At 42.9% G+C, this 22,307-nt stretch overlaps 1 protein-coding gene across 3 annotated transcripts in view; it reads left to right on the top strand.

Moving 5' to 3' along the window:
* Positions 1–12,479: 12,479 nt before the first annotated feature.
* Positions 12,480–22,307, top strand: part of NAALAD2 (N-acetylated alpha-linked acidic dipeptidase 2) — a 49,204-nt gene continuing 39,376 nt past the window's right edge. For 2 of the 3 annotated variants that reach the window (XM_044943374.2, XM_006055317.4), the window contains exons 1-2: positions 12,480–12,622; positions 13,703–13,814. In XM_044943374.2, coding sequence (XP_044799309.2) covers positions 12,541–12,622; positions 13,703–13,814 — 194 coding nt within the window. In that variant the 5' untranslated portion in view covers positions 12,480–12,540. The remainder of the gene's footprint in view (positions 12,623–13,702; positions 13,815–22,307) is intronic. The other variant, XM_044943375.2, reaches the window with a different exon arrangement.

Below are 22,307 nucleotides of genomic sequence, written 5' to 3'. Positions count from 1 at the left end.
GTAGGTTGCCATGCCCTTCTCCAGGGGAGCTTCCTAACCTAGGGATTGAACCTGTATCCTGTGTCTCCTGCATTGCAGGCAGATTCTTTACCCACTGAGCCATTGGGGAAGTATTAATAGAAGTATTATTAAAAGTAATAATAATAGTGCCTGACAGCCTTTCTCAGGGTGGTCTGAGATTTAGAGAGCAGAGAATAAGCACTCTATCATCAATACTGTCAATGCCGTTTAGAAAAATATCGAGTTGATCTTTATTAAGGATAGGGCTTGCAGAATATGAATTATACTGCAATTATTATAAATTGTCCTTGGTCACTCTAGCTGGTCAAGAAGTATCAGTTCACTGGAGGGAAAACATGAAATAATTTTAGCTTTTCCAATTATAAAATTGTTGACTACCCCCTTTTCTGCTGTTTTGTCTTGTTAGCAAACCTTGGGCGGTACTGTGGAAGAAGGCAAGGGATGCTCTTAGCCTCTGGCCATTGACCAACGCCTTCATCTGTAGGCCTAGGCCATGCTTCACTAGCACTGGGAGAGCACAGTACCGCAGGCCTCCCTGTGGGATTGCCTGGACCTTTGTGATGCTGTAGTCTCTGCTGATGAGGTTGTTTCCTGGTCTCTCTGCATGTGGTCCATGAATGTTTCCTTAGTGTTGTCTTCCCTTAAAGGGAGGCAAGATCCAAAAGCTAGATCAAGTAGGTTTAATTGCTACTCTAAGGGGTCTGAATTTTGTTTTTAAGTTTCATGAGAAAGCTTTGAAGGATTTTAATGATAACCTGATCTGATTGACTCTGTAGAGTCTTCTTCATAAAGTAGCAAAGAGTGTTGGTACAGGAACAACAGTTATATGGGGGCTATTGCAGAAGTCCAGATGAGAGATGACTATGGCTGGGATTAGACAAATACTAGTGAAGCAGCTGATTCATGATATATTTTGATTGCAGAACCCATAGAACCTAGTGGTGGATTGGGAACAAGGTGTGAAAGAAGAGTATGCCAGAGGTATGCCATGATTTGGGGCCAGAGGTATGCCAAAAATCTACAAGACAGCCATTAAAACAACTGCAGAAAGCTGGGAGAGCACTGTGGTGTTCACTTGGGGGACAAGAATGTGAAAAATCAGCAAACGATATAATCATAGGGCAGCAACATCCAAAGAGAGCTTGTGCTGAATGATGATGTCAGAGGAAAGGTCCATCCTTCTTCTCTGATGAGTACCTACGAGGCCATTCCTACTTCCCATGAAGTGAATTGTTTTCTGGTTTTAGGACAAGGGGTGTCATCAAGTAAAAACAGATATCTGATAAAATGGAATAGAGAAAGTGCTGTTAGAAGGAAGATCAAACGTATAGAGAGATTTGTTCATAATGTAAAGATACTGAAGCCACACGGGGACTGAGGATGTAAGTGAGGACAGAGGATGAGCATGTTGGAAGAAAAAGCATGAGGGGTCCTCTGATCCTAGCACTGTTATGTGAATGCTTCCATGGAAAATAGGCTAAGGTGCATGTTAATGATAAGGAATGAGAAAAGGAAAGCATGGCTTAAAGGCCAAATAATATAACTTACCAGTGTGAGGACTCCACCTGGAATGTTAGCATTGTGGTACACACACTCTCTACTGACAGGATGGCGTGGGTGGTGGTTCGCTCTGTTTTACACTTTAACTTGGGTCTTTTCTAGTTTCTGCATTTACTGTTAAGTACAGTAATTGTGACATCAGGAGGAAATCATCCAATCATGGTTTTCTGCTTTTCTTTTTAAATTTCTTCTCACTTATTTATATGAATCTTTTATACTTTTCATACTATATTCCTGTCTCACTTCTTACCCATTCTACAGGTTATGGTATACTGTACAAAATATTAGCATTCTCAAATTTTACTTTAAGTTTTAATCTACTTTAGGGCAGTTTTTGGACCCAGAATTTTAGAAATTATCAATAGGAATACATCTCTTATCAAGAATCTCAGCCATTGTGACATCAACTTACCACATTTTTAGAAAGGGAATGTTGTTATCTGAATGACCAGATTATCATATCACCCTGTGACATCATCATATGGGCTCAATAAAGGACAGAAATAGTATGGACCTAACAGAAGCAGAAGATATTAAGAAGTGGTGGCAAGAACACACAGAAAAACTCTACAAAAAAAAGATCTTCACAGCCTAGATAATCACCATGGTGCGATCACTCATGTAGAGCCAGACAACCTGGAATATGAAGTCAAGTGGGCCTTAGGAAGCATCACTACAAACAAAGCTAGTACAGGTGATGGAATTCCAGAGAGCTCTTTCAAATCCTGGAAGATGATGCTGTGAAAGTGCTGCACTAATATGCCAGCAATTTGGAAAACTCAGCAGTGGCCACAGGACTGGAAAAGGTCAGTTTTCTTTCCAATCCCAAAGAAAGGCAATGCCAAAGAATGTTCAAACTACTGCACAATTGCACTCATCTCACATGCTAGCAAAGCAATGCTCAAAATTCCCCAAGCCAGGCTTCAACAATACATGAACCATGAACTTCCAGATGTTGAAGTTGGATTAGAAAAGGCAAAGGAACCAGAGATCAAATTGTCGACATCTGATGGATCATCGAAAAAGCAAGAGAGTTCCAGAAAAACATCTATTTCTGCTTTATTGACTATGCCAAAGGCTTTGACTGTGTGGATCACAACAAACTGTGGAAAATTCTGAAAGAGATGGGAATACCAGACCACCTGACCTGCCTCTTGAGAAATCTGTATGCAGGTCAGGAAGGAACAGTTAGAACTGGACAAGGAACAGACTGGTTCCAAATAAGAAAAGGAGTACGTCAAGGCTGTGTATTATCACCCTGCTTATTTAACTTCTATGCAGAGTACATCATGAGAAACACTGGGCTGGAAGAAGCACAAGCTGGAATCAAGATTGCCGGGAGAAATATCAATAACCTCAGATGTGCAGATGACACCACCCTTATGGCAGAAAGTGAAGAAGAACTAAAGAACTTCTTGATGAAAGTGAAAGAGGAGAGTGAAAAAAGTTGGCTTAAAGCTCAACATTCAGAAAACTAAGATCATGGCATCCGGTCCCATCACTTCATGGCCAATAGATGGAGAAACAGTGACAGACTTTATTTTTTGGGGCTCCAAAATCACTGCAGATGGTGACTGCAGCTGTGAAATTAAAAGATGCTTACTCTTTGGAATGAAAGTTGTGACCAACCTAGACAGCATATTAAAAAGCAGAGACATTACTTTGCCAACAAAAGTCTGTCTAGTTAAGGCTATGGTCTTTCCAGTAGTCGTGTATGAATGTATAAAATATATGTGTATATGAATATAAAGAAAGCTGAGCACTGAAGATTTGATGCTTTTGGACTGTGGTGTTGGAGAAGACTCTTGAGAGTCCCATGGACTGCAAGGAGATCCAACCAGTCCATCCTAAAGGAAATCAGTCCTGAATATTCATTAAAGGACTGATGCTGAAGCTGAAGCTCCAGTACTTTGGCTACCTGATGAGAAGAACTGACTCATTGGAAAAAACCCTGATGCTGAGAAAGATTGACGGTGGGAGAAGAAGGGGACAACGCAGGGTGAGATGATTGGATGGCATCACTGACTTAATGGACATGAGTTTGAGTAAACTTCGGAAGTTGGTGATGGACAGGGAGGCCTGGCGTACTGCAGTCCATGGGGTTGCAAAAAGTCAGACATGACTCATTGAACTGAACTGATATTTGTACAGTGAGCGTCTTGGTGATCCCTCTTTTATGAAAGATAAAGCAACACCTTCAGACAAAACATATAATTTGATGCTAAAAATTATTTATTTTCTATAGAATCCTTATTATTGGCATGTTTCTTAAGAAATTTACATATAGTGCTTTATTAATACACAAGTCACACTTTTTCAAACCTTGCTGTGACCCATTTGATGGGATTTAGACTTTGAAGTTACAAGATTACCTCTTCTAGGATGGTAGAAGAGGAGGAAAAATATTATATAGGAACAATTTCCAGGTGGTTCAAGTGGTAAAAAATCCACCTGCCAAAGTAAGAGACATAGGCAGGAGACACAGGTTCAATCCCTGGGTTGAGAAGATACCCTTAAGAAGGAAATGGCAACCCACTCCAGTATTCTTGCCTGGGAAATCCCATGGACAGAGGAGCCTGACTGGCCACAGTCCATGGGGTTACAAACAGCTGGACATGACTGAGCACAGAGGAGTAATTAAACTTTATGAATGAAAAAGATACTGAGTTCTGCCTTGTTAGAGCCCCTGAATACTGAGCAGAACAAATGTAATAATGGTTTTACTGAGAGATTGATTTTTCAATATTTAAAATTTTCTATATTTTTTTCTCCATTTTTTTAGCTGCAGGAAAGACCAAAAGGGGTTAGCATACACCAACAGTGTTGCTTTGTTAAGTGTGCTTTGTAAGAAGCAAATATCATCTAAGTTGCTAATAATTAGAAACAGTGATAGCAACATTCTTTTATATGCTTAATTAAGAAGATGGAATAATGAATTTCTATCTATATTTTAGAAAAGGCCAAAGCCCTGCTAAACTAGCTAACTGGACCTTATACAATGAATTGCCAAGATAAAGAAGGCAGATGCCACCACTTAAGGCATCGACAACCTTCATATTTAAGGTAACACTGCTCCTTCTTAGAACTTTTTATGTTTAATTACGTATTCAATATTTGCCTTCTCACTGTTGTAGGCTTTCTAAAGGCAAGGACCATATTTAGAATTTTCACAATATCTGAAATGCTGTAGCCTCATCAAATGAGTGAATAATCTAATTTTAATTTGGGAAGATTAATTAAATTGGGAAACTCTGTTAATTAACACACTGGTCTCTTCTATTAGTCAACATTTAATTAGCTATAAAAATTGAGATATGAGTAGGAAAAAATAATTTTCACAAATAACCTAGTAATTTTTTTTCTTAAAAATGAGAAAACCAAACAAAATTTAATAACATGTATATATGGGAGAGGGCTTCCCAGGGGGCTCAGTGGTAAAGAATCTGCCTGCTAATGCAGGAGATGCAGGAGACGCATGACATGTTCCATCCCTGGGTTGCAAAGATCCCCTGGAAGAGGAAATGGCAACTCACTCCAGTATTCTTGCCTGTAGAATCCCATGGACAGAGGAGCCTGGTGGTCTAGTCCATGGGGTTGCAAAGACTCAGACACACCTAAGCGACCTAGCTCACATGCATAGTTAAGAGAGACCCAGAGGAATTCAGTAACTCCCCAAAATGGTCAAAACCCTCACCTTAAATACCATCCTTAGCTAAAGCCGTTGGGGGCAGTGGTTTGGGGACCTCAGAGTTGGGGAGGGGGGAAGGCCACTCACATGGAGATAGAAAGCAAAAGATTAGTAAAAAAAAAAAAATGTAGGGCAGAGACAATGGGATACATAGAGGAATTTTAACAGCCTCTCCCTGTCTACCATACCAAGGAGTTCATCCTATGGTTATCTATGGTGATGGCTGCATTCCTGGGTCAGCTCCTCTGTTTACATTCTTTTAGGCAGTTGGGGGGAAGATCAAAGCTTATTCCTGAGCCTTTTGGGGACTTGATATTCATCTAGAAATAGTGTAGGGGTCAAAGTGAAAGTGAAAGTGAAGTCGTGTCCGACTCTTAGCGACCCCATGGACTGCAGCCTACCAGGCTCCTCCATCCATGGGATTTTCCAGGCAAGAGTACTGGAATGGGTTGCCATTTCCTTCTCCAATGCATGAAAGTGTAAAAGTGAAAGTGAAGTCGCTCATTCGTGTCCGACTCTTAGCAACCCCATGGACTGCAGTCTACCAGGCTCCTCCGTCCATGGGATTTTCCGGGCAAGAGTACTGGAGTAGGTTGCCATTTTCTTCTCCATAAGTGGCAAATTTTGCTCTCCTACAGTCCTACCTTTGAAATATTTTTAAAGACATTTCATAGTCCAGAAGTCGATAGATTGCTTTATCTCACTGAGTCAGTTTCTTAGTTTTGACAATAAAGTCATGTCAGTTACTCATTTCAGGAAGCATTGATGCAAGCAGGCTCTTAAAGTTACGCCTATAGGATACAGGCAATCAAGTATTTAATAAGATCCATTTCTATGGAGACAAAAGTAAAACAAGGTTTAGTGATTAGTGGGAGGTGGTTTAGTGATTAGTGGAAGGTGGTTTAGTCACTCAGTCATGTTCGACTCTTAAAACTCCATGGACTGTAGCCCGCCAGGTTCCTCTGCCCATGGAATTCTCCAGGCAAAAATACTGGAGTGGGTTGTCATTTTCTTCTCTAGGGTATCTTCCCGACCCAGGAATCAAACCCCGGTCTCCTGCATTGCAGGCAGATTCTTTACCGACTGCACTGTGAGGGAATGATTGGAGCAAATTATAAACTCAATATCTGAGTCCTGAGAGTTTCTACTTGAGAAGATTTGGACAGGGAAGCCTGACATGCTTCAGTCCATACAGTCGCAAAAAGCTGGACGTGACTGTGACTGAACAACAACAAAAGCAAGGAGAATAGGCAGCTCAGAAACATTCCCCATTTATCTGGGGAAGAAGTTTGTATGGGTAACATTTGCGGTGAGGGCTACAGGTGTGTGGCTTTGTGCTGGTTGGTTGGTGGTGAGGTAACAGGGTGGGCTGCAGAAATCTGGCCCTTGGCCAGAAGTTGCCAACCTCCACCAGGGTGGGGATCGCAGAAGAATGTAAAGGTATTGTTATGTATATAACATAGGTTCCAGAGGAACCAGGAACCTGCCCCAAGGCAACACTGTTGTTTCTAGACTGTCCTCCCTAGTTTCTGTATTCCCTCCCTTCCTTAGATTGCTGTTGTTCAGTCCTTGAGTTTCAGACTCTTTGCCACCCCCTGGACTGCAGCACGCCAGGCTTCCCTGTTCTCCACTATCTCCCGGAGCTTGCTCAAACTCATGTCCATCAAGTCAGTGATGCCATCCAACCATCTCATCCTCTATTGTCCCCTTCTCTGCCTGCCCTCAATCTTTCCCAGCATCAGGGTCTTTTCCAATGAGTCTGCTCTTCGCATCAGATGGCCAAAGTATTGGAGCCAACAGTTTGAACCTGCCCTTTGGAACTCAGGGAAGGTCACAGAGGCTGAATGAAGCCGACTTCCTACAAATAAGAAATGGGGGCCACAGAAAGGATTTGTACCCCCGAAGCCCCACAGCATCCTGCTCTGTTTCATGATAGGAGATATACTATCCTTTTAATGTTCTACTCAGTGGACACCTTTGCTCTGACAGCAAAACTGCTTTGGATAGGAGGAATCCAGACATGAAATGCTAAAGATTGCCTCCATAATAAAAAAAGGGTGGATTCAGGCATCCTGATTACAAGGAAGGCTATTTTGCAAACCTTGATATCACTTTTAAAGAGATAAGCTAGGGTAAACAGGACTGGAGGGAGAGGTTAGGGAGGATGACAAGAAACTAGCATCAGTTAGGGTGGTTAATCTTATTAATTTGAACCTATAACATTCATGGCAACCCACTCCGGTATTCTTGCTTGGGAAATCCCTTGGACGGAGGAGCCTGGCAGGCTACAGTCCATGGGGTCCCAAAAGGGCCAGACAGGATTTAGCAACTAAACAGCAACATTCTAGTGAGATGGGGGACACCCCCAGTTGCAGAAGAAGAAACTGACAGTTACAAACATTTGGAGACTTGTTCTGGTAAAGGAAAAGAAAAGAAAATCCCACCAGTTTCCATGTTGTATGTGGTTAAGAAACTGATGTGTTAAAATTACTTGAAAATTGCTTGTTGGTGCAATGTGAATATCAACCAAGGCCTCAATATAGATGAAAGTAAAAGTGAAAGTCGCTCAGTCATGTCCGACTCTTTGAGCCCCCAAGGACTGTAGTCCATGGAATTCTCCAGGCCAGAATACTGGAGTGGGTAGCCTTTTCCTGCTTCAGGGGATCTTCCCAACCCCGGGATCGAACCCAGGCCTCCCACATTACAGGTGGATCTTTACCAGTTGAACAGCAAAGGAAGCCCAAAAAGGCGTTCTGCATGAAAGCTTATAGGAGTGAGTGTACCTCCTTGTGTCCGACTCTGTCACTCTTTGGACTGTAGCCTGCCAGGTTCCTCTGTCCATGGGATTTTTCAGGCAAGTATACTGGAGTGGGTTGCAATTCCCTTCTCCAGGGGAGCTTCCTGACCCAGGGACTGAACCTATATATCCTGTGCCTCCAACATTGCAGGCAGATTCTTTATCCACTGAGCCATCGGGAAGATAACAGATAGATGTTATCAAAATGGAAAATACGAATCCCAAACAAAGCACATCATAGTCAACTAGCCTATAAGGAAAAAAATAGTAGGATTTTTATTTTTGTTTAAATTTACCTCATCTTTGGACTGTAGCCTACCAGGCTTCTCCGTCCATGGGATTCTCCAGGCAAGAACACTGGAGTGGGTTTACCATTTCCTTCTCCAGGGGATCTTCCCAACCCAGGGATAGAACCTGGGTCTCCTGCATTGGAGGCAGATGCTTTAGCCTCTGAGCCACCAGGGAAGCCCAAATTAAAATTTAAAAAAACGTTTATTTTTCTGAATGTGTTACCATATACATGTTAGTACAGTTCAGTTCAGTCGCTCAGTCGTGTCCGACTCTTTGCAACCCCATAAACCGCAGCACGCCAGGCCTCCCTGTCCATCACCAACTCCCGGAGTTCACTCAGACTCACGTCCATCGAGTCAGTGATGCCATCCAGCCATCTCATCCTCTGTCGTCCCCTTCTCCTCCTGCCCCCAATCCCTGCCAGCATCAGAGTCTTTTCCAATGAGTCAACTCTTCGCATGGGGTGGCCAAAGTATTGGAGTTTCAGCTTCAGCATCATTCCTTCCAAAGAAATCCCAGGGCTCATCTCCTTCAGAATGGACTGGTTGGATCCCCTTGCAGTCCAAGGGACTCTCAAGAGTCTTCTCCAACACCACAGCTCAAAAGCATCAATTCTTTGGTGCTCGGCCTTCTTCACAGTCCAACTCTCACCTCCATACATGACCACAGGAAAAACCATAGCCTTGACTAGACGGATCTTTGTTGGCAAAGTGATGTCTCTGCTTTTTAATATACTGTCTAGTTTGGTCATAACTTTCCTTCCAAGGAGTAAGCGTCTTTTAATTTCATGGCTGCTGTCACCATCTGCAGTGATTTTGGAGCCTCCAAAAATAAAGTCTGACACTGTTTCCACTGTTTCCCCATCCATTTCCCATGAAGTGATGGGACCGGAGGCCATGATCTTTGTTTTCTGAATGTTGAGCTTTAAGCCAACTTTTTCACTCTCCACTTTCACTTTCATCAAGAGGCTTTTGAGTTCCTCTTCACTTTCTGCCATAAGGGTGGTGTCATCTGCATATCTGAGGTTATTGATATTTCTCCCAGCAATCTTGATTCCAGCTTGTGCTTCATCCAGCCCAGCATTTCTCATCATGTATTCTGCATAGAAGTTAAATAAGCACGGTGATAATATACAGCCCTGACGTACTCCTTTTCCTATTAGGAATCAGTCTATTGTTCCATGTTCAGTTCTAACTGTTACTTCCTGACCTGCATACAGATTTCTCAAGAGGCAGGTCAGGTGGTCTGGTATTCCCATCTCTTTCAGAATTCTCCACAGTTTATTGTGATCCACACAGTCAAAGGCTTGGGCATAGTCAATAAAGCAGGAATAGATGTTTTTCTGGAACTCTCTTGCTTTTTCCATGATCCAGCGGATGTTGGCAATTTGATCTCTGGTTCCTCTGCCTTTTCTAAAACCATCTGGAACATCTGGAAGTTCACGGTTCACATATTGCTGAAACCTGGCTTGCGGAATTTTGAGCATTACTTTACTAGCATATGAGATGAGTGCAATTGTGCGGTAGTTTGAGCACTCTTTGGCATTGCCTTTCTTTGGGATTGGGATGAAAACTGACCTTTTCCAGTCCTGTGGCCACTGCTGAGTTTTCCAAATTTGCTGGCATATTGAGTGCAGCACTTTCACAGCATCATCTTTCAGGATTTGAAATAGCTCAACTGGAATTCCATCACCTGTACTAGCTTTGTTCGTAGTGATGCTTTCTAAGGCCCACTTGACTTCACATTCCAGGATGTCTGGCTCTAGATGAGTGATCACAACATCCTGATTGTCTGGGTTGTGAAGATCTTTTTTGTACAGTTCTTTTGTGTATTCTTGTAAGATGTGATTGGTGTTGCAAGTAAGATGGTAGGTGTTGCAAGAGGGCATCAGAGGGCAGACACACTGAAACCATACTCACAGAAAACTAGTCAATCTATCACACTAGGACCACAGCCTTGTCTAACTCAATGAAACTAAGCCATGCCCATGGGGCAACCCAAGACGGGCGAGTCATGGTGGAGAGATCTGACAGAATGTGGCCCACTGGAGAAGGGAATGGCAAACCACTTCAGTATTCTTGCCTTGAGAACCCCATGAACAGTATGAAAAGGCAAAATGATAGGATACTGAAAGAGGAACTCCCCAGGTCAGTAGGGGCCCAATATGCTACTGGAGATGAGTGGAGAAATAACTCCAGAAAGAATGAAGGGATGGAGCCAAAGCAAAAAGAATACCCAGCTGTGGATGTGACTGGTGATAGAAGCAAGGTCTGATGCTGTGAAGAGCAATATTGCATAGGAACCTGGAATGTCAGGTCCATGAATCAAGGCAAATTGGAAGTGGTCAAACAAGAGATGGCAAGAGTGAATGTCGACATTCTAGGAATCAGTCAACTAAAATGGACTGGAATGGGTGAATTTAACTCAGATGACCATTATATCTACTACTGCGGGAAGGAATCCCTCAGAAGAAATGGAGTAGCCATCATGGTCAACAAAAGAGTCTGAAATGCAGTACTTGGATGCAATCTCAAAAACGACAGAATGATCTCTGTTCGTTTCCAAGGCAAACCATTCAATATCACAGTAATCCAAGTCTATGCCCCATCCAGTAACGCTGAAGAAGCTGAAGTTGTATAGTTCTATGAAGATCTACAAGACCTTTTAGAACTAACACCCAAAAAAGATGTCCTTTTCATTATAGGGGACTGGAATGCAAAAGTAGGAAGTCAAGAAACACCTGAAGTAACAGGCAAATTTGGCCTTGGAATATGGAATGAAGCAGGGAAAGTCTAATAGAGTTTTGCCAAGAAAATGCACTGGTCATAGCAAACACCCTCTTCCAACAACACAAGAGAAGACTCTACACATGGACATCACCAGATGGTCAACACCAAAATCAGATTGATTATATTCTTTGCAGCCAAAGATGGAGAAGCTCTATACAGTCAACAAAAACAAGACCAGGAGCTGACTGTGGCTCAGATCATGAACTCCTTATTGCCAAATTCAGACTTAAATTGAAGAAAGTAGGGAAAACCACTACAGCATTCAGGTATGACCTAAATCAAATCCCTTATGATTATACAGTGGAAGTGAGAAATAGATTTAAGGGCCTAGATCTGATAGATAGAGTGCCTGATGAACTATGGAATGAGGTTCGTGACATTGTTCAGGAGACAGGGATCAAGACCATCCCCATGGAAAAGAAATGCAAAAAAGCAAAATGGCTGTCTGGGGAGGCCTTACAAATAGCTGTGAAAAGAAGAGAAGTGAAAAGCAAAGGAGAAAAGGAAAGATATAAGCATCTGAATGCAGAGTTCCAAAGAATAGCAAGAAGAGATAAGAAAGCCTTTCTCAGGGATCAATGCAAAGAAATAGAGGAAAACAACAGAATGGGAAAGACTAGAGATCTCTTCAAGAAAATTAGAGATACCAAGCGGACATTTCATGCAAAGATGAGCTCGATGAAGGACAGAAATGGTATCGACCTAACAGAAGCAGAAGATATTAAGAAGAGATGGCAAGAATACACAGAAGAACTGTACAAAAAAGATCTTCACGACCCAGACAATCACGATGGTGTGATCACTCATGTTAGTACAGTGGTGCCTATATACAATATTCGAATGAATAAACATAAAATATAAGCATTAAAAAAAAAAAGAAGAAAAGAAATTGATGCGGTATCACGGAGCAGGCAGACCAGAGATGCTTGCCAAGCGCGAGAAGTTAGGAATTAGATTTCGGCAGGGGGTAATCAACAGGGAAGACAGAGCTGTGGTTAAATGTATTTGCGGAAATTTGGCAGCTCCTGGAAAGAGGTTGGTAAGTAGAGTTTCTTAGGGGCATTTTTCAGCGGCCTGCCCGCTAACGCAGACTTTGCCCGGGTTGGACAGAGTGGACGGAGCCTGCCACCAAGAAACATGTCTCCTCCCTCCGCAGGGTCGCCTCTGCCCCGTCGAGGCCCCCTGGAGACCGCAGGGACCGGCAGCTCGGGGCCGGCGTCCCTCCGCCTTCGGAGCCGCGCGGAGGCGGGCGGGGCCCTGAGGGCCCGCCCAGGGGACCGCGCTGGGCGGCAGCCTGGGGGGCCCGCGCGCGCCCGGCCGCGCGCCCCCGGCTCGCCCGCGCTCCCGCGGCGCGCCCCCGCGTTCGGCACCTCCCGCTGCAGTCCGAGGAAGCCATGGCCACCACCGGGCGCCGACAGTACCTGTGGATATTCCTGGCTGCAGCGCTGGCGTCCTTTCTGGCTGGATTTACGGTGGGTAAGTGTGCCGACCCCTGCCCCGGGCGCCAGGAGCCCCTCCACCCTGCGGCCTGCGTGGAGAGAAGCCCGACAGTCTGCGAGGACGGCCGCGGCGCCGCGTCCCATCCCGGCTGGAAGCCGAACGCGATGCGTTCCGGCATGCCGAGCTCGGGGCTTCCCTGGTGGCTCAGCTGGTAAAGAATCTGCCTGCAATTCAGGAGACCCCATTCGATTCCTGGGTCGGGAAAATCCGCTGGAGGAGAGATAAGCTACCCAATCCAGTATTCTTGGGCTTCCCTGGTGGCTCAGCTGGTAAAGAATCCGCCAGCAATGCAGGAGACCTCGGTTCCATCCCTGGGTTGGGAAGATCTACTGGAGAAGGGATAGGCTACCCACTCCAGAATTCTTGGGCTTCTCTGTTGGCTCAGACGGTAAGGAATCCACCTGCATGTGGGAGACCTGGGTTCGATCCCTGGGTTGGGAAGATCCCCTTTAGAAGGGAACGGCTACCTACTCCAGGATCCTGGCATGGAGAACTCCATGGACTGGACAGTCTATGGGGTCTCAAAGAGTCGGACACGACTGAGCGCCTTTCATTCACTCAGGGTACTGTTAAGAGCCGTTGTAAAGAAAATTTGGAGTTGCCATTATTCGCAGGAGTCAAAGAGATTGTTTCGTTTCCAAGAGTCAAAACTTGTAACTGCACTTCTATGATCATTTATTGCAAAAATCTCTGGGGAATCCTCCCCGTGTGTCAGCCGCTGCGCTGTGAAGCAGACCTCCTTGGGAGAACAAGAAAGATAGAGGCCGGTGCTCTAATACATAACACGAGGAAAATGACAAGATTCTCTCTCATCTAAAAGTCCTTTAACCAACTCAGAATTACACAGCGGAATTTGAAGGTTTTCTGCATTTAGTTTGAATTCTTCGTAATGCCGCCGGTGATCTGCTTCTCTGCTGAGGGCTCTTTGTGTTGTTGCTGTTGTTTTTTGACTTTTGGGGTGGGGGGACTTTTAGTTTTTATAAAAGTCAAAAGCACTTATTGTGTATGTAATATGCATATGTCTTTGTATCTGCCCCCCACCCCCACCCCCCACAGGTTGGCTTAGTAAGCCCCTCAAAGATACGGCCACTTCAGCAGACAGTCACCAGAATTTAAGGTGGAAACTGATATCTGAGATGAAAGCTGATAATATAAAATCATTTCTTCGGTAAGTTTGTTTTGAATAATTGATCTTAAAAATAAAAATTTTGAAACAATGCAGAGTGAAAACTGTTTGAAAACTGATTATATTGATGTGGGTAACCTTTGTGTGAAATGATATAATATCATATAAATTCCTGGTAGTTTAAATGTCCCTTTATACCACTCTTATTAGAGTAAAATCTATTTGAATGTTGCCGAGGTCTTTCTTCCCTGACTTCGTGTGCAAAAAAAGTCTTTGGTTTATTTATTTATTTTTTGGTCTTAATGCTACATTTTTTTTTAATTTTATTTTTAAACTTTACATAATTTTATTAGTTTTGCCAAATATCAAAATGAATCCGCCACGGGTATACATGTGTTCCCCATCCTGAACCCTCCTCCCTCCTCCCTCCCCATTCCATCCCTCTGGGTCGTCCCAGTGCACCAGCCCCAAGCATCCAGTATCGTGCATCGAACCTGGACTGGCAACTCGTTTCATACATGATATTTTACATGTTTCAATGCCATTCTCCCAAATCTTCCCACCCTCTCCCTCTCTCACAGAGTCCATAAGACTGTTCTATACATCAGTGTCTCTTTTGCTGTCTCGTACACAGGGTTATTGTTACCATCTTTCTAAATTCCATATATATGCGTTAGTATACTGTATTGGTGTTTTTCTTTCTGGCTTACTTCACTCTGTTTCTTTATTAAGAGATGTTCCAACTTCATGCACTTTGAAGGGCAGCTGAATGTTACTCTCTGTTCCCGAGGCCTGGGTTTAATCAGGGAATTTATTTAAATGTCACATTCTATCAGGAAGACTCAGATGGTGGTAAACTTTGATTTAGAGAGAAAGAGATTAAAGTTTCAGATTCCGTTCACCGAAGATTAAACCTTTGTCCCATCTACAAATTTAAGGAACATAAAGAGGACAGAAAGAAAGCAGAAGAATCAGTGCAAAACCCCCAGTGTCTTAGCAAGAGAAAGAATGACATTCAGGGGAGTGATTATGTTCTTGAAGACAGCTATTATGACATTTATTTCACTAAAGAAAAAAACCAAAACAAAACAGTTTTATTGAGGTATAAGAAAATTAGAGATACCAAGGTAACATTTCATGCAAAGATGGGCTTGATAAAGGACAGAAATGGTATGGACCTAACAGAAGCAGAAGATATTAAGAAGAGATGGCAAGAATACACAGAAGAACTATACAAAAAAGATCTTCATGACCCAGATAATCACGATGCTGCAATCACTCACCTGGAGCCAGACATCCTGGAATGTGAAGTCAAGTGGGCCTTTGGAAGCATCACTATGAACAAAGCTAGTGGAGGTGATGGAATTCCAGTTGAGCTATTTCAAATCCTGAAAGATGATGCTGTGAAAGTACTGTACTCAATATGCCAGCAAACTTAGAAAACTCAGCAGTGGCCACAGGACTGGAAAAGGTCAGTTTTCATTCCAATCCCAAAGAAAGGCAATGCCAAAGAATGCTCAAACGACCGCACAATTGTACTCATCTCACACGCTAGTAAAGTAATGCTCAAAATTCTCCAAGCCAGGCTTCAGCAATATGTGAACCGTGAACTTCCTGATGTTCAAGCTGGTTTTAGAAAAGGCAGAGGAACCAGAGATCAAATTGCCAACATCCGCTGGATCATGGAAAAAGCAAGAGAGTTCCAGAAAACATCCATTTCTGCTTTATTGACTATGCCCAAGCCTTTGACTGTGTGGATCACAATAAACTGTGGAGAATTCTGAAAGAGATGGGAATACCAGACCACCTGACCTGCCTCTTGAGAAATCTGTATGCAGGTCAGGAAGTAACAGTTAGAACTGAACATGGAACAATAGACTGATTCCTAATAGGAAAAGGAGTACGTCAGGGCTGTATATTATCACCGTGCTTATTTAACTTCTATGCAGAATACATGATGAGAAATGCTGGGCTGGATGAAGCACAAGCTGGAATCAAGATTGCTGGGAGAAATATCAATAACCTCAGATATGCAGATGACACCACCCTTATGGCAGAAAGTGAAGAACTGAAGAGCCTCTTGATGAAAGTGAAAGTGGAGAGTGAAAAAGTTGGCTTAAAGCTCAACATTCAGAAAACGAAGATCATGGCATCCAGTCCCATCACTTCATGGCAAATAGATGGGGAAACAGTGGAAACAGTGGCTGACTTTATTTTGGGGGGGCTCCAAAATCACTGCAGGTGGTGACTGCAGCCATGAAATTAAAAGACGCTTACTCCTTGAAAGGAAAGTTATGAAAAGTTATGACCAACCTAGACAGCATATTAAAAAGCAGAGACAGTACTTTGCCAACAAAGATCCATCTAGTCAAGGCTATGGTTTTTCCAGTAGTCATATATGGATATGAGAGTTGGACTATAAAGAAAGCTGAGCGCTGAAGAATTGATGCTTTTGAGCTGTGGTGTTGGAGAAGACTCTTGAGAGTCCCTTGGACTGCAAGGAGATCCAACCAGTCCATTCTAAAGGAAATCAGTCCAGAATATTCATTGGAAAGACTGATGCTGAAGCTGAAACTCCAATACTTTGGCCACCTGATGTGAAGAGCTGACTCATTTGAAAAGACTCATGCTGGGAAAGGTTGAGGGCAGGAGAAGAAGGGGACAACAGAGGATGAGATGGTTGGATGATATCACCGACTCAATGGACATGAGTTTAGGTAAACTCCAGGAGTTGGTGATGGACAAGGAGGCCTGGCATGCTGTTGTCCATGGGGTCGCAAGGAGTTGGACACGACTGAGCGACTGAACTGAACTGAGCTGAATTTCCATAGAATATACTGCATCCATATAAAGCTTACAATTTGAGAGTACTGACATATGAATAATACACTCAGCCAACCTCCTCCTCAATCAAAAGACAGAAAAATTATATCACGGCTTTGCAGTTAATTCCTCCTTCACTCTCTATGGATTCCTTTTAATTGTCTAATATTTTATTTAAATAGAATCATACAGTATGTGCTCTTTTGTGCCTTTCACTCAGCATAATGAATGATTTTGGAATTCAGCCAGATTGTTGATTGTATCTGTGGAGTACATTGCTTTTTATTGCTGAGTATTATTCTGTTGTATAGGAGAAGGCAATGGCACCCCACTCCAGTACTCTTGCCTGGAAAATCCCAGGGGTGGAGGAGCCTGATAGGCTGTAGTCCATGGGTCACGAAGAGTCGGACACGACTGAGGAACTTCACTCTCACGCTTCACTTTCATGCATTGGAGAAGGCAATGGCAACCCACTCCAGTGTTCTTGCCTGGAGAATCCCAGGGATGGGGGAGCCTGGTGGGCTGCCGTCTATGGGGTCGCACAGAGTCGGACATGACTGAAGCGACTTAGCAGCAGCAGCAGCAGCAGCAGCATTCTGTTTTATGGATGGATCAGTTCAGTTCAGTTGCTCAGTTGTGTCCAACACTTTGCGACCCTATGGACTGCTGCATGCCAGGCCTCCCTGTCCATCAACAACTCCTGGAGTCTACTCAAACTCATGTCCATTGAGTCAGTGGTATCATCCAGCCATCTCATCCTCTGTCATCCTCTTCTCCTCCTGCCCCGACTCCCGCCCAGCATCAGGGTCTTTTCCAATGAGTCAACTCTTCACATGACGTGGCCAAAGTACTGGAGTTTCAGCTTCAATATCAGTCCTTCCAATGAACACCCAGGACTGATCTCCTTTAGAATGAACTGGTTGGATCTCCTTGCAGTCCAAGGGACTCTCAAGAGTCTTCTCCAACACCACAGTTCAAAACCATCAATTATTCGGTGCTCAGCTTCCTTCACAGTCCAACTCTCACATCCATACATGACTAGTGGAAAAATCATAGCCTTGACTAGATGGACCTTTGTTGGCAAAGTCATGTCTCTTCTTTTGAATATGCTATCTAAGTTGGTCATAACTTTTCTTCCGGAGTAAGCGTCTTTTAATTTCATAGCTGCAATCACTATCTGCAGTGATTTTGGAGCCCCTAAAAATAAAGTCTGACACTATTTCCACTGTTTCCCCATCTATTTCCCATGAAGTGATGGGACTGGATGTCATGATCTTAGTTTTCTGAATGTTGAGCTTTAAGTCAACTTTTTTACTCTCCTCTTTCACTTGCATCAAGAGGCTTTTTAGTTCCTCTTCACTTTCTGCCATAAAGGGTGGTGTCATCTGCATATCTGAGGTGATTGATATTTCTCCTGGCAATCTTGATTCCAGCTTGTGCTTCATCCAGCCCAACGTTTCTCATCATGTACTCTGCATAGAAGTTACATAAGCAGGGTGATAATATACAGCCTTGATGTACTCCTTTTCCTATTTGGAACCAGTCTGTTGTTCCGTGTCCAGTTCTAACTGTTGCTTCCTGACTTGCATATAGGTTTCTCAAGAGGCAGGTCAGGTGGTCTGGTATTCCCATCTCTTTCAGAATTCTCCACAGTTTATTGTGATCCACACAGTCTAAGGCTTTGGCATAGTCAATAAAGCAGAAATGGATGTTTTTCTGGAACTCTCTTGCTTTTTCGATGTAGTGGAGTTTATATAGGGCAGGGATTTTAAATTTTGATAAAGTCCAGTTGAACAATTTTTGTCTTATGTTTCATACTTTTTTGTTCTATCTAATTTAACCTATGAGAAGTTGTGAAGATTATTTTTGAAGTTTTATGATTGTAGCTTGTGTATTTAGGTCAGTGGTCCACTTCAAGGTAATTTTTATGTGTAGTTTGATATGAGTGGATGATTTTCTAAATACAAATATGTAATTATTCCTACAAGATTTGTTTAAAAAACTTTCCTTTCCCTTTTGAATAGCTTTGATATCTTTGACTAAAATCACTTGACCATAATGGCTTGTTTTTGGATATTATATTTTCTTCTGTCATTGTGTTGCTCAGTCATGTCTGACTCTTTGCAACCCCATGTACTACAGCACACCATGCCTCCCTGTCCTTCACTATCTGCTGGAGTTTGCTCAGACTTGTGTCCATTGAGTCAATGATGCCATCCAACCATTTTATCCTCTGTCACCCACTTCTCCTCCTGCCTTCAATCTTTTCCAGCATCAGGGTCTTTTCCAATGAGTCGGCTCTTTGCATTAGGTGGCCAAAATATTGTAGCTTCAGCTTCAGCATCAGTCCTTCCAGTGGATATTCAGGGTTGATTTCCTTTAAGATTTCCTTTTGGTCTTGTTGTCCAAGGGGCTCTTGAGAGTCTTCTCCAGCACCACAGTCTGAAAGCATCAATTCTTCATTGTCAGCCTTCTTTATGGTCCAACTCTCATGTTGGTACATGACTGCAAAAACCACAGCTTGGACTACATGGACCTTTGTCAGCAAAATATTTTCTTCTGTTGATCTATTAATCTCAGTACCATGTTGTCTTGTTTGGTATAGCTTAATAGTAAGTTGAGTAAAATGAGATAGAGTTAATCCTACAGATTTTGCTTTTTAAAAATTGCTTTGACTATTTTATTTGCATTTTCAAATAAATTTTAAAATCAACTTCTCAATTCCTACCAAAGAAAAAAATGCCTACTGGAACTTTGATTAAAATTGCATTGAATTTGTGAACCAATTAGAAAGAGTCTTTTAATCTCTTCATTCATTGTAGGGATGTACTGTGTGTGTTAGTCGCTCAGTCGTGTCCAACTCTTTGTGACCTCATGGACTGTGGTCCAGTCCCTGCTAGGCTCCTTTGTCTATGAAATCCTCCAAGCAAGAATACTGGAGTGGGTTGCCAATTCCTTCCCCTGGGGAGCTTCCCAATCCAGGGATCAAACCCAGGTCTCCTGCTTTGCAGGTGGATTCTTTACTATCTGAGCAAACAGGAAAGCCTTAGGGATGCACTACAGTTTACTCAGTAGATCCACCTGCCAATGCAGGAGACACAAGGGAAGCGGTTCATTCTCTGGGTCAGGAAGATCCTCTGGAGGAGGAAATGGCAACTCATTCCAGTATTCTTGCCTGGAAAATTCCATGGTCAGAGGAACCTGGTGGGCTGCAGTCCACCGGCTTGCAAAGAGTTGGACACAACTGAGCAAGCACACATATGCATGCATATGACCGTATTATGATGGATAAAACAGGAGAAAAATTTAGTTGAGATCCACTACAAAGTTTTCCTCTGTTAAAAGAAACACAAAAGAGGAAATAACTTCTCCTGAACATTGTAGCCTGAATATATGATGTGTGGAGCTGCAATGCCATCTTGGGACCATAAGGAGAAATTCAGTAAAGTTGTTCCCTGACGCTTTTTTTTTTTTGCACTTCTTTCATTTCGGTGGGTTGATGAAAAGGTGGGAGGCAAACCTTAATGATTAATCCTTCACCTTAAATGAAGGGAATATACTTACCTTACCCCCTCCCCCACCATTGTAAGAATATTACTTATTCACTAAAGGAAATAAAACAATAATGAATTACATGAAGTAAAATTTTAAATATCCCCAAGCCCCGGTGGTTTTCTTGTGCACGCAAAAACTTCTGTCTACAAACACATTAATACTTCTTTAAAAAAGTTAGTTTATTTTGATTGCATCAGGTCTCAGGTGCAGCCCACAGGCTCTTTTTGCGGCACGGGGGCTTCTCTAGTTGTGGTGTGTGGGCTTAGTTGCCCCGTGGCACGTGGGATCTTAGTTCCCTGACCAGGGATCAAACCGGCATTACTACATTGCAAAGCGGGTTCTTTTTGTTTTTCTTGGCTTTCCCTTCATGGGTCTGTCTATTCAAGACCTTTGTTTTGGATTGTCAGCATCTGGCTTGGCCCTTTGAGGCTTCCTATCAGGAATGCTTTAAGTCAAAATGCATGTGTGGGAAGGTGGATTATTAATCACTGGACCATAAGGGAAGTCCTGATACTCCCCCCCCCCCCCAAATATTGTATGGTATTAAATATCAGTAACTTGCAGCTTTGATTTAATGATAATAGATGTGGAAAGCTTCACAGAAAAGAAAATGATTGAAGTATCATAATGAATTGTTAATAGCTTGCAGCTGGGGAATGTAAATGACTAGGAGTGGTGTACAGGGATATTTACATAAGCAGGATGATACTTTTGTCTAAGAGAAGATCTTGTGCAGAGGCTAAAAAGGGTGGTGATTTTAGGAGACCAATTAGCATATTAAATGATAAGAGTGAAGAAGTTTATAAGGTGAGTGGTAAGAAATGAACCTGGAAAGTGGATCAGATTTAAAAAAGGGTCCAAATGCTATGTCCAATGTGAACTTTATAATGCAGAATATAAGGAGCCATAGAAGGATTTTAAGCAGTTGATCAGTATGATCAGATGAGTGATTTAATTCCTCAACGGATCTTCCGGACCCAGAAATCAAACCCAGGTCTCCTGCATTGCAGGCATATTCTTTACGGGCTGAGCTATGAGGGAAGCCCTACTAAATTATAAGCAACTGATTTAACTGCTCTCTGTTAACGTATTTGCAAAATGCAGACAATGGAAAAAGGGTGGTTAGGATTAGATCAGAAAGCCCATGTGAAATACCTCATCGGGTTACTGGCATATAGTAAGTTTTCAGTAAGTACTGATTTTGCTTTACTCTGTCTTTTTTGGTTGTTCTATGATTGACTAAAACACCAGTGTATAGAAGTATAATTGGGCTACTTACGGAGGGGGGGAGGTTTGGGAAACTTTTAAAATATTTACCTCAAGCAAAGTGAATTTCATTTGAAACTATGTTTCTGAAGTTAACTGTTGCAAATCATTTAGACTCAGAACCAAGAGATCATTGCCCAAACTCAGTTCAGCAAATCTGATTTATGTAATTCCTGGATAACAGGCAAGTACTGAGCATTTGGAAATATAAACATAAAGATGCATGAACTTGAACTTCAATGGGATAAATAAACAACTGTATACAGTAGGGTGAAAACAGCGCCAGAAGCGCAGGCTAGCACAGCTGCCCGGCTGGTGTCTGGCAAACATGATGATCTTAGTTTGAGAATATCGTCACTTCCTGACAAGCACCAGGAAGCTAGCGCCGGTGGCGTAGGGATGTGCCAGCCTTCCCTCATGTTTGCTCATCCCCGAATCCCTGCTGACTGTGTTCAGCACCGGATGTGTTCTTTTCTGAGGAAGCACTGTCCGGACCAGCTCAACAACGAACCGACCCGAGGGAGCAGAGCCACAGAAGAATAAGGAAAAAGAAGACTCAGAAATGAAGTGGGGATCAGGAGGCTGATGCCATTCGCAGGCAAAAGCCCAGATCCTAACCCTTGCAGGCCTTTTATTGTTAACTTCTCCTTCCTTGCTTGTGCTCTAGAGATATCTGTTCTTTAGTCTCAGATGTCAAACCTTCAGGCCTTTCATGCTTCTGTTTAGCCCTTCGGCTAGTGACACCCTTTCTCAGCAACCCCCTCAAGGCTCTGGTGACTGGTTTTCCATCGATCACATCAGTACTTCAGCATCTTGTTTCAAGATGTCTTTCCATGTTGTACTTTTTACTGCTCCCAGCCCTTCACCTGGGGGTGATGAGAAAGTCATTCT

Source organism: Bubalus bubalis, chromosome 5 (genome assembly GCF_019923935.1).
Source record: "Bubalus bubalis isolate 160015118507 breed Murrah chromosome 5, NDDB_SH_1, whole genome shotgun sequence".
In the NCBI taxonomy this organism is placed as follows: domain Eukaryota; kingdom Metazoa; phylum Chordata; class Mammalia; order Artiodactyla; family Bovidae; genus Bubalus; species Bubalus bubalis.
The sequence above is the reverse complement of the archived record's forward strand: the minus strand, read 5'-3'. Positions and strand labels throughout refer to the sequence as shown.